The sequence below is a fragment of the Halyomorpha halys genome, unplaced genomic scaffold (assembly GCF_000696795.3).
Source record: "Halyomorpha halys isolate HHAL.00 unplaced genomic scaffold, Hhal_1.1 Scaffold43.1, whole genome shotgun sequence".
NCBI classification, from domain to species: Eukaryota; Metazoa; Arthropoda; class Insecta; order Hemiptera; family Pentatomidae; genus Halyomorpha; species Halyomorpha halys.
In genome coordinates, this window is record NW_027106553.1 from 516,164 (window position 1) to 529,412 (window position 13,249).

Genomic DNA, 13,249 nt, shown 5'->3' on the forward strand with positions numbered 1-13,249 from the left:
TATATATACCTGACCCTCTGTTAGGTACCTTATGGCTTATATATACCTGACCCTCTGTTAGGTACCTTATGGCTTATATATACCTGACCCTCTGTAAGGTACCTTCTGGCTTATATACCTGACCCTCTGTTAGGAACCTTATGGCTTATATATATCTGACCCTCTGTTAGGTACCTTATGGCTTATATATACCTGACCCATTGTTAGGTACCTTATGGCTTATATATACCTGATCCATTGTTAGGTTCCTTCTGGCTTATATATACCTGACCCTCTGTTAGGTACCTTGTGGCTTATACGAGTATAAACTGATATTGTTTTTAGTCCAGTGATATTTCTTGCTGTACGTTGTTTACTATTATAAATCTCTTCACACTGAGTCATATTACAAAATATGCATAATTTTGGAAAAACCAAAATTATTAACAAATTTACAAATATATGTTTGTATAAGGCAAGGCTCGGAAGACCAAAACTATGCTCAAATATACAAATAAATGTTTAGCCAAGGCCCGGAGAACCAAAAATTTAAATTAAAAACAAAAAGAGGAAACTGTCCAAAAATACAGAACAAATTTTAAAATAAAAAGGTCCTTCGATTTAAGAATAAAAAAAAACTATGTTAAAGACTAAAAATTACAATTAAAAAAAAAAAATTGCTAGTTACAAAATATTTTGGGAATTGATGATCTCCAATGGGTCGGGGTCCTGAAATTTGTACCGAAAACGTCGGAGACAACGTTCTGTTCTTTAATGTAGGTGGGCCACAGTAAATCAGCACTCCGATGATCTCACCCAGCAAGGTCTGGTTATCAGTACAGCAACTGGGCAACTGTCTCATACTATGTCGACAGGGTGGCTATATCTAGGCTACTGAACTTAGCCCACAACTTGTATTGTTGTGGCAAATAATTCTACTAGCCGGTATTTCACCATATAAACATTACGATCACAAGAATAAATTCTTTTCATTTAAAACTTCCAACCAAAATAAAGTAATTAAATCTATCACTTTCAAAAATATTTACATTATAAATAATATATATATATATATATATATGGTGTTAACACTGATTGAATTGTCATACAGGGCTTAAATAACAAATATAAAAAAAAATTCCTCTAGAATAACTTTAAATTTTATTCAGTAATGAGAAGATGATTGATTGGTGGCGCGGTCAATGAGGAACACAAATAAGTTAAAACTTATTTATTAGTGCCAACTTTTCGGCCAGGATTCCCAGCCTTGATCAGGGCTAAGAATAAAAAACAAGATTACAACCATAATAACTAAATGAAATCACAAAATAAAACAAAAAACATAAGAAGATAATAGATAATATAGGTGCATAAGTAGTATTGAAGAAAATATAAAGTTTAATATAAGAATATTGAAACTGTATAAAATAAAATATCGGGAATAGAGTAATGTTAAAATTACTTTTTTAAATTTTACTTAATCTACTTATCATTTAATTTTATTTGTTTGAAATAATTAGCCAACTCTAATTGTTAGCAGTGAGAAACATGGATAAATATAAACATTGAAAGAATTTGATTTGAGAAACATAAAAACATTTATTTTATCCTCATTTGTGTTTCTACAGTTATAGGTTAATTAATAAATGAAATAAATGACAACATAAAAAAGAGAATTGCGCATATTCATTCACTGAAACAAATCAAGAACATCTTTAGAAATGGCAGTAAATTCCTATTGTATGTATATATTTCTACTGAAACTCACCAATTAAAAAATTATTCTAATAAAATATTTGAACAATTTTTACCAAAATTTGAGTTTAAATTATAGCTTGGTAATAATCATAATAAAATTTTCTTAATAATAAGAGATATCATTTGATTGTTTTAGATACAAATGAGTGTTGGTGTTGGTGTTGAATGCCTACCTTCGATCATAACACCACTAGCAATGCTTGAAACAGGTAATTCAGATAATTATTTTTATCTATAATAATAGTCTCTTAAAAAAATAATATTTATGAAGAAGTTTACATATTTAGTCAAATCAGAATTTGCTATATGCTTAAGAAATAAGATAATATGCTAGAACAGTAAGGAAAATATATATATTTTTTAATAATCAGTATATATATATATATATGGATGAAAGTTTTAAAAGAGACTGTGGGACAAATGAAACATACTGTAAAAGAGCTTTGGGACAACTGAAACTATAATATAATACATATTATATTATATTATATTATGGTGTCCGAAAAGTTTCACGTGATGAATAACCTTATCTGGTTCTGCTTTTGTAAATGTGCAGGCTTATCTATTAGCCGTCTATGTCTTCAGTTTCAGTTGTCCCAAAGCTCTTTTACAGTATGTTTCATTTGTCCCACAGTCTCTTTTAAAACTTTCATCCACAGCGTTAAAGATGGGTAGTGAAAGGTGATATTTACAGCATGTTATACTTTACTGTTTCAAAAAAAGAGATAGTGTAAAGAATACTGTCAACAAGATAATGCTATAACTATTAAACCGTTTGCAATTGATTTAAAAGATTTAGAGAGGGAAATTTTAATCTGTAAAATAAAGACCGCAGTGGCCGCCAAAAAATTATAGATACAGACCTTATCAAGGCTCCTTCCTCAACAATAAATTCTACGAAATACTGTCATCAATTGAATCAATTGCAAGCTGCCATAACAAAAAAAAAAAGCCAGAATTAATAAACCGAAGAGGCGTTATTTTTCATCACGACAACGTGAGACTACATATTGCATTAGCGGTAATAAAAAACCTCTCAGGTTGATTGGGATCTTTTACCGCATCCTACATATATGCCAGATCTCGCTCCATCTCATCATTACTTCTTTCTGTCCTTAAAAAATTCTATTCATGAAAAGCCCTTTAAATACATCAGTGGAATAAAAGTGCACCTCCAGCATTATCAAACAGAGGTTTCCTTAGAAATAGAAGATAGTAATACAGCAAAAGGGGGTTCTTATATAAAAAAATAAATTATATCTTAAACAGTATTGTATATTCATTTCATATTAGAAAAAGAAAAGAAACTTGTGGGGCACCCTAACACAATAGATCTACCGCTACAAACCCATGAGTGACTCCTAAACAGTCGGTCAGAATTATTAATAGTCTCGTTATAAATATAAATAGGGGTATTAAAAAAGAGACTGCCAGTGAGTTTGTCTGTTGCAGGTGTATTTGAAGTGGGTTCAGTCTGATAAACGATTTCGTCGCCATAGTTATTTGATAATTAGTTTTCTAATTTCACTAACCCTACATTTAAGCCTTTTAGTTGACTGGAAAACTCCATAAAATTATTTTTAGTATGATCTTTCAATATTGATTATATAACAATGAACCATTCAATAATGCAGAATGTAAATTTTATTAAACTGGTATATTTTTAATGTTTTAATAATTAAAAATGTTAAAATTTTGCTATGAGAAATAATGTTAAAAACAAAAAAAGAAAGCTTAACTTAGAATGAGACAGTTTCAGTTAGGACACAGGAACTTACAACCCATAGAATTTTCTGTATTGGCTTTTGCGGATGACATGGTTTTGCTGGCTTCCAATGACCGAGACCTCCAATACAACATAAGTGTTCTGCAAGAGGAAATGGCCTCGATAAACATGAAAATTAACCCGGAAAAGACTAAATGTATAATAGGAAACAAACCCCGGAGAATAATGAGGGTGATCAGAGCGAACGGGGAAAGACTAGAGCAGGTCCAGAATTTACAGAACAGTACCATTCGGATTAACCTCGGAGTCAAACCGGCTGAGAGCACAAGCTAAGATGATTCGGACACCTCCTTCGGATGGACCAGGAAAGAACTGCCAGAAAGACATATGAGACTCGCGTGGAGGGAAGAAGGCCAAGAGGAAGACCACGCATTTCCTGGGAGGAGAGTGTTAAGGAGGCGGGATATGAACTGGATTAGGAGAAGGGAGATGGTCCAAGAGCGAGATATCTGGTCCAGACTCTGCAAACTGTAACCCCACACTGCCTAAGCGGTAAAGTGGATAAAATGATTATGATGATGATGAAATAATGTTAAAAATAATTTTTTTAAAACTGTTGAAATTTTATTAGTTAATAGGATTGTCCACAGTAAAGATTGTCCTCAATGACTAATATAGAAATATCAGTTCTGAAACTAGCAAAGAATAATTTCAACTCTAATTCCAACTTAAGTCGGGTGGTAAGTGAAAGTTGTGTGATGCAAGCACAGCACCTTATTCTTTTTACTGAGGTAATATTTTTCATCAGGGCTTTTGTATCTACAATATATATTAGGGGTATTCATGATGTGTTAAATGTAAACAATTTTAACAGACTAAATGTTATAAGTTATAACTATAAATGTTATAGGATTGTGAGCAGCATGTTTTAAAGTTCATGTTATATGTTAAATACAGAGGAGCTCTTAACAGATTTTCTGGGCAACATGTTTTATAATATTGTAATCTTTATGAGATAACAAAATCTCCAACAGCTTCACCTCACTTGTTCTTTGTTTGCTCTCCAAGTTTTTTTCATTAATATATAATTATTTTTATCAATTACTTTATTAGTGTTTACTAACTACGAGCAACTTAACATTCAAACAACAGACAAAATGGTATGGAGCTTAGCTAGTCTGTTTTGTGATGTCATTACCCAGTAGTTTTTTCTTTAACTAAGTTAAAGTTTTATTTTGAGTTACTTTAATTTATTTATACAGCTGAAATTTCAGTTTTTAATAAATATCAACTAATTGTTTGAGGTGGCCTGGTAGAACTGGAACCATCATTCATGGCAATCAGGGGAGGAGAAACTGAGGATTAGCCTTCACTCATCTCGTTTCCGAATACATCGTGGGTCTTCGCCCCCGATAACGAATAACGGCACTAAACGAATGCTTACAAGAAGCATCTCGTCTCTACGAATGTACATAACTCTTATCCGCCCTTACATATTATATCATCTGGCTGGTGCCTTCATATCTACTTTCTTTTGGTATATTCTTGTTCCAATAAATCGTTGTATTATAAAAATTAAAACCCAAACTGTAAATAAATTAAAAAAATAAAATAAAATGTATAAGCATTAAAGAAAAACAAAAAGGCTCATAATTCTGGGGCTAGGTTGTGTGTATATCGTTTGCCCCATAATCATTACGCTCAGGATGTTATGTGATGCGGAAATATCATGCAATATTAAAAATTTTCGTAGGCTTTTGACTTTCGTAACTGCATTAGTAGTCTAAGTTGAAATTTAAGAAGAATGTTAAAAAAGTTATGGTATGTTCTTATTAACAAAGGGAATAGAATTAAATGGATAGTTAAAAGAGTTATTTGTTTGATATTAATAATAATAATTAGTGGAGTGAACAGTAGATTAGGACCTTTCCATTTGCTTCTCAGTTAGCTAAAGTACAATCTTTTCGATGTGAGTTCTCATTCCTTTTAAAGCATTATCTATTTGCTTAATGTATTTTAAACCCAAGTAATATAATGCTAGAAAAAAGCATCGTATTAGGTCTTTCAAGTGCATTTACAATTCAATCTCATCATTTGTAGATCTTCAGAAAAAAAAACCCCAAAAAAAATGTAATAATAGAATAACTTAAAAAAAAAAAAAGTGAAATAAGAACTTCTCTTTTTTTAATTTTAGACACTAACACAATTTTAAAAGTGATTGTACAAAACAAACGAATATTTTTAAGGAGTGGTAATTTAAGTAAGTAAATTAGTCCTTAATTTCTCATGTCAATTATTGGTTGTGAAATTAATTTCTATCGTGGTTTTTCCAATGAAATACGTAACAATGAATGTATCTATCTATACTTTTTGATAAAAAGAACTTGTACGACATAAGTTTTCTTTACCATTAGATATTAGTTGTTATTAGTTCTTTTTCACTAAGTGCTACTTCATCGCCTTAGTTACATTATTGTTCTAGCAAATTTTTATAATATTACAAATGTATTTATTAATTTGCTCCACTATATAAGGATAGGAAACTATTGCTCGAAAAAAGGAAATGTGTGATGGTTAAACAATCATGTAGTTTTTAAAAGAATAACGATATATGTATTATACTATAGCAATATCTTAACTTTATCGGAAGTCAATTCCACCCGTCTTGACCTTGCAAAGTGTTCCATCTTTATACTGACTTCTGGTCATTAAAAATTTTTCTTTATTGTTGTCAATTGTGATTCTATTGCATTAGGGTATAGTTGTTAATAAGTGTTGTAAATAGTTTAGAAAAAAGTGTTAGCGGTATGTGTTGTTTTAAAATTACTTTTTCTCCATTTAAAATAGATCTGTCTGTGATGGCATGAAATGTCCTATTGTTAATGTTTATGTATTTTAAGAAAAGTACATGAATATCATAAAATTGTTTTTTTTGTTTTTGTTTTATTTTCCCTATTGACTCTTTCCAACATTTAAATATAAAAAATAATAATAAAAGAAATATGGTCTAGATGCAGTCAAAAATCAACTCAAATAGTACAAAAACTACTTAATAATAGCCAATGTCGTGTCCTACTTTGCAGGGCTTCATTGGGATTAAAATAAGTTACAAAAACTACAAATATTATAAACGGTGTAATATGAAATATAAAGTAAACTATGGTGGGATGTAAAAAATATATGAAAAATTAATGAGGTGAGAACAGTTGACTATACCTTGATATGAAGAAAGGATGGAAGGGAAAGATACACAAATAAACAAATCCTAATTGTTGTGCCGATTCTTCGACCTGAATTTCAAGCCTTCATCAGGGCTGAAAAACAAAACATGATAACAACCTTAATTCAGAGAAACATAAAAATAAAATGATAAAATAAAAAAAAAAAAAACTTGTAAATATACATAAGAATAAATTGTAGTTGATATTAATAGAAGATAAAATATAATATTGTAGAAGTAGAATTATACAAAGTAAATGACAAAAAAATGATTAAAAAACAGTATTCATATAAATAAAGAAATAAACATAATGAAAATGTAAATTAACAGTACTATTTTCTCTTTTATTAGCATATTCTTCTGCACCTTTCATGGTTTGTAGTTCATAATTTTCGTAAACACAGTCTGTCTTTTAATAAATTTTTTTATGTTTTTCTGAATTTGTTTTTTTCTTATTCAGCCTTAATAAAAGCCTGAAATTCATGTCAAAATGTCGGCACAGATAGATAAGTTTAGTTTATTTTTGTATCTTTGCTGACCGCACCCTCCATCACCTTCTCATATGTGAAAAATTATATAAAGATTAGCAAAATAGAAAATAGAAATAAGATGTAAAAAGATAATTTTTATTAAAAAGGAATACAATAATAAATATCAGACTTACAAAGAAATATATATAAACAAAAAACAAAACTAGAACTAAAAGATGGAAAATTAAGGCAAGAATGAACATATAAAAAAAAATTGAAGTTCGAGAAGAGAAACTAAGGAATAAATCAAGACACCAACTTTAAGTCAAGGAAGTGAAGGTAGTGGCTGAGGACTGATGAGAATGACTGTTACAGCTACATATAAAACATTTCAACATGAAAAACAAATAATTTTGTTTAAAAAAAATAGCTTTCTCACATGAAACGTTAGGTTTTAAGCTAAAAATAAGAAGAGGCGTTGATGCATGGATTCGTTTATTGCGTGTTAATTATTTACAAATGATAAATTTTAATAATTCACAAAATAGAACTTTTTTCTAATGATTCATATTATAAATACCAAAAAAATTAACCGAGGAAGAAGAAATTCGGTAAGGCAACTTTAGATCCTCAAGACATGAAATCTCGGAATGTTAATTTAAAATACAACTTGTTTAGATCTTTTTTCTCAATTTTTCCCAAGCGTTCCAGCCTTTAGACCATTATGAAATAGATCTTAAATTGATTAATTTTACTTTCATTTGCAAGCAATTAAGCCCAAGTTGATTAATGACTAGCTTTTACCGGTTTAATACATAAAGAAATTAGTCCTGCAGTCATTTTTGGTTTTGTTGTTTAAGACAATGTCATATATTTTTCTTTTAGTTCTATATATACTGAATTATATGTATACAATATATATGATTTCCGCCAAACATATTTAAACAATGAAATACAAAGTGTACTTAATGTAAACCACGTATCACATGCTACTTTCAACCCATTTTCATCATGGCTTCATTCCCATGCACCCATGAGGCTTAGAAGAAAAAAAAAAAAAAAAATGTATCAATTATAGCCTTATGCCAACCTGTATATAATGATCATAATGAGGTGAAGATAGCTGACCGTAGATTACTGATTGCAGAAGATAATCAGGGGTGTGGTCAGCAAAGAACAACATAAATAAAAAAAAATATTTATTTATGCCGAAGTTTCGACCTCAGTTTCAGGTCTTCATCAGGGTGTCAAGCGGAGAAGGATAAACTAAAACTAATTTCTTTATCTTCTGCAATCAGTAATCTACGGTCAACTATCTTCACTTCATTATGATCATTATATACAGTTTGGCATAAGGCTATAATTGATACATGTTTTTTTTTTTTTCTTCTAAGCCTCATGGGTCCATGGGAATGAAGCCATGATGAAAATGGGTAGAAAGTAGCATGTGATACATGGTTTACATTAAGTACACTTTGTATTTAATTGTTTAAATATGTTTGGCGGAAATCATATATATTGTAGACATATAATTCAGTATATATAGAACTAAAAGAAAAATATATGACATTGTCTTAAACAACAAAACCAAAAATGACTGCAGGACTAATTTCTTTATGTATTAAACCGGTAAAAGCTAGTCATTAATCAACTTGGGCTTAATTGCTTGCAAATGAAAGTAAAATTAATCAAATTAAGATCTATTTCATAATGGTCTAAAGGCTGGAACGCTTGGGAAAAATTGAGAAAAAAGATCTAAAGAAGTTGTATTTTAAATTAACATTCCGAGATTTCATGTCTTGAGGATCTAGAGTTGCCTTACCGAATTTCTTCTTCCTCGGTCAATTTTTTTTGCATTTATAATAGAAAAAAGTTCTATTTTGTGAATTATTAAAATTTATCATTTGTAGAAAATTAACACTCCATAAACTAATCCATGCATCAATGCCTCTTCTTATTTTTAGCTTAAAACCTAACGTTTCATGAGAGAAAGCTATTTTTTTTAAACAAAATTATTTGTTTTTCATGTTGAAATGTTTTATATGTAGCTGTAACAGTCATTCTCACCAGTCCTCAGCCACTACCTTCACTTCCTTGACTTAAAGTTGGTGTCTTGATTTATTCTTTAGTTTCCCTTCTCGAACTTCAATTTTTTTTATGATATGTTCATTCTTGCCTTATTTCCTTAATTTTCCATCTTTTAGTTCTAGTTTTGTTTTTTGTTTATATATATTTCTTATTCTATTTGTTACTATCTCGCTTGTTCATTTTAAGTCTGATATTTATTATTGTATTCCTTTTTAATAAAAATTATCTTTTTACATCTTATTTCTATTTTCTATTTTGCTAATCTTTATATAATTTTTCACATATGAGAAGGTGGTCGGGGGTCTATAATAATCGATAAAAATGATGATTAAAAAAAATAAATAAAAATAAAAGATACACCAGATATTTCATTATTTTTTCAATTATAACATTATTAATATGAGTTTGTTGTTGACTTTAAATTTAATATGAGCAGAGGTAGGGGGATGCGGTCAGTGGAGTGATTAATAAAAATAAGTAAATTTATTTTATTAGTGCCAATGTTTCGGCCCGAATTTCATAGTTCCATCTGGGCCATTATCACAAAAGTCAATATTAAATCAATTTACCAGACTCTTGCAATAGTAGTAAAAATGAAGACCTGAAATTCTGTTTCAAAACATTGGAACAAATAAAATAAGTTTTCCTTGTGTTCATTACTCCAATCCAGAGAATGCACTTCTCAACCATCTCCTCATATATTTATGTAAACAAAATAAAATTCTATTATTCTTTTTTCTTTAATAAGAAACAGTAAATATGAAATAAATTATTCTAATGGTTATACAGCATCACAATATTTGTATTTAACAAAGATATAATTGCAATGGAGTAAGGGATCAAGGCTGCAACCCTTCAGCCTTTCTGAAGCACAACTTTGCAGAATTCCATTCCACATAACTTTGAAAAAACAAGTTTTAAAGTTTGAGACCTTGGCTGCTACCAGAGATGGGCAAAAATTAGCTATAGCTAACGTTGCCATGGATACGACCCTTATTCCTGAATGAACTATTGATAAATAGATATTGTATCCATGGCGATTTTAGCTATTAGTTTCATAGCTGCCCAACTCTGCCTGCTACATTAAATGATAAGCACTTTAATAGGAGAATAAGGAATAAGAAAAGGAAAAGAAGAAATAAGAGAATAGCTAGTATGAGAAATATGTGAAACAATAGACAAACATTAAAAATCAATATAAATTTTTAAAAAAATTATCCTCTGAGATCCCAGTTCAATATTATAAGTTTATTAATGTAATATATATTAATTTTTTGTTTCTGAGTAGTTACTTAGCGAACAACACAAAGTTCTTTTGACACCATATCTCTCAACTTTCTTATTTTTTCTCCAAAATCGATTTAGGTATAATATACTATAAATGAAAGTTTCAACTTTGATAAATCAAATTAAGGTCTCATTGAAAATAGCATTAGGGCCAAAACGTTAAAGAAAAATAAAGAAAGTCGAGATAAAGCATCAAAAGAAATTGTGTTTAAAAAGAAATAAAATAAGATAGTTCACAATACCAAAATGTAAGACAAATAAATATTGCATATAGGACTGTCAGATCCACCTGTTGCACTGACAGTCTTTCATTTGTTTGATAATTTATCCCTCAATTTTTTTCTTGAACTCACAGCACAGTAAGGTAAACCTGAATAAGATAAATAATATATTACTTATAAATATATATAAAATACAATGCCTGATTGATTTTTATACATAAAGTTTTTATTTAACTTATTTTATAATTCTGCATTAACAATTGACAGCTCACATCGGGTCATTCAATTAACAAAATGACTCGATTTGAGCAGTTTAATTGATTATTCATTAATTAATAAGTAGTTAATTGATTTCTAGGACTTTAAAGTCTTATTGTTTTTAATCTCTGACAATTTGATGCATAAGAATCTTTTCATTCAGCAGCGGAGTGGAGATATTTTTCCTCTTGTGACCTTTATTATGTACCCTCAGGATGGAGAAGGCTGAATGCAATGCTTGTGTTGATGTTTAAAAATTTTCTAATGCAAATATTTAATAATTATTGCTTAGGCTAGTAATAAGATTGTAAACATTCATGCTTGTATCAATTATTATTGTTTATTTACTTGTTATAAAACTTTTTTATTACAGATATGAAATCATATTGTATTTAAACTTTAAATTGATATATTTTTCTTAAAAACTGTTGACATTACTATTGCTTAAGAGTAAATGAACACATTTGTATAATCAATCAGTTAGATAAAAACAATATAAAAAAATGATTGTAAGCTTTTTAAGTAATTGAGGCTTTTGCTCCTAACACTTGGTAACTGTCAAAATGAAAATATTTACAATGCTAAAATGTATGTTTATTAACAATGTTTATAATCTTCAAACATGATTCACTTACTACCATAACTTAATACCAAAATTATTCTCTTAAGAAAACAAATTTACTAACGATCCCTTGTGGCCAGAAAACCTGAACATTTCTACCATCCATCCCTACCTAAACACACTAGAAAATATGGGCATGTCAGGATAATTTATGTTGGTTCCGAGTAACATGGGAATCATAGGAAACAGACTGGCTGATCAAGTTGCAAGAGAAGCACTCATGAATCTTGGGATGAGGAGACCCTTTGTAAGAGAAATTTAAGATGGATGGTGGTCTTTGTGGGATGAAAGTCCTGCGAGTAAACAGAAAATTATAATGAAGGAAGTTGGGCCCTGGAGTTCTTCCGGCTGCAAATATCGCAGAAAAGAGGGTGTGCTGACAAAAATAAGAATAGGACACACAAGACTCACTTATTCATACCTCACTGCAAAATAGACGCTACCGAAATGTAATTCCTTTAATAACAATATGACAATTGGCCACATTTTTCAGGAATTCCCATACTTGAAATTACAACTCAGCTGTTTTGGATTAAAACCTGACATATCATCAACTTTTTTAGAAACGATAACAAAACAATAGAATCAGCATTTAAATTTTTTAAAATTACACAATATACTTGTAGAAATATGATAGAAAACATAAACACATGTATGTGTATAGAACAATAAATCGAATATTACCAAAAATAAATAAGAAATAAACGGTGTTGATGACTGGGGAAGTTTTATATGTTAAAAAAAATAGAGCAATAGAACTAAAGATAACTTCACGAATTTATGAAATAAGCCTTAAAAAAACAACTGAAATGATAACTTCAATTCACAAACATTTTCAGTTATCATGTTTTATGAGCAAAAGCCTCAATATTAAATCATGAGCTGTTTAAGAATACTTAAAATAAATTAACAACACAATAGAATCTCTGGTAATATCACATACCCATTTTGGACTATTTCGAAGTTATTCATTCCTTAGACTGTTAGTGTTATGAAATCAAAATGTTTCACTTTAAAACTAAGATAAATAAAAAGTAAAAAAAATCGTCAATCTCTGAACCTAGTTCTCAAACCTTTGCTGGATAACAATGACTCTTCCACAAGTCCAACCGATAAAGACTTAACTTGCTTATAATTCCAATTCTTTTATCAATAATTAAAGTCATTTGAGTGACAGAAAATAATGGGAATACAAATGAACTTAGTCCAATGAAATGACAGAAGTTGATAAACAAACAGCTTCATCTTTTGGTCGTAGTTTCAACTGGATAGAGGTAATAATTACGAATCAAAAAACGTTTAAATTTTTGGCGCGTCCCATTAATTACTGTTAAAATCCTAATTTTCATTATTTATGACAGTTACTATGTTTCTTAATACCTGTTTCGTTGATTATTTTTTTTATTTGTAGGAAATCTATTATATCGAATCTTCCTGGTCTCGGAAAAAAAAGTTGATAAACACTAAAATAGAGTAAGGTTTAAGAGACTTTTAAATGAATCTTCGTTGAGTCCCTGACCAAACCCTGAAATTCAGGTCGAAATGTGGACACAAATAAATAAGTTTCGTTTATTTGTGTATTGTTTATTGTTTGCACCCCCGACCATCTTTTCCTCATAT

General features: G+C 29.6%; 1 protein-coding gene and 1 long non-coding RNA gene across 7 annotated transcripts in view; one reads left to right on the forward strand and one right to left on the reverse strand.

Annotated features, from left to right (window-relative positions):
* LOC106688501 (deoxynucleotidyltransferase terminal-interacting protein 1) overlaps nt 1-6,391 on the forward strand; it is a 44,497-nt gene extending 38,106 nt beyond the window's left edge. For all 5 annotated transcript variants that reach the window (XM_014433035.3, XM_014433018.3, XM_067044920.1 and 2 more), the window contains exons 9-10: nt 1,874-1,946; nt 4,768-6,391. In XM_014433035.3, coding sequence (XP_014288521.1) covers nt 1,874-1,946; nt 4,768-4,829 — 135 coding nt within the window. In that variant the 3' untranslated portion in view covers nt 4,830-6,391. The remainder of the gene's footprint in view (nt 1-1,873; nt 1,947-4,767) is intronic.
* Nucleotides 1-12,860, reverse strand: part of LOC106688559 (uncharacterized) — a 17,815-nt gene extending 4,955 nt beyond the window's left edge. Inside the window, exons 1-3 of one of the 2 annotated variants that reach the window (XR_010842743.1) lie at nt 12,573-12,860; nt 10,771-10,898; nt 6,680-6,777 (exon numbers count right to left, since the gene is read on the reverse strand). This is a non-coding gene — a long non-coding RNA (uncharacterized lncRNA). Of the gene's footprint in view, nt 1-6,679; nt 6,778-10,770; nt 10,899-12,572 lie in introns of those variants that run through there. The other variant, XR_001344334.2, reaches the window with a different exon arrangement.
* Nucleotides 12,861-13,249: the final 389 nt, after the last annotated feature.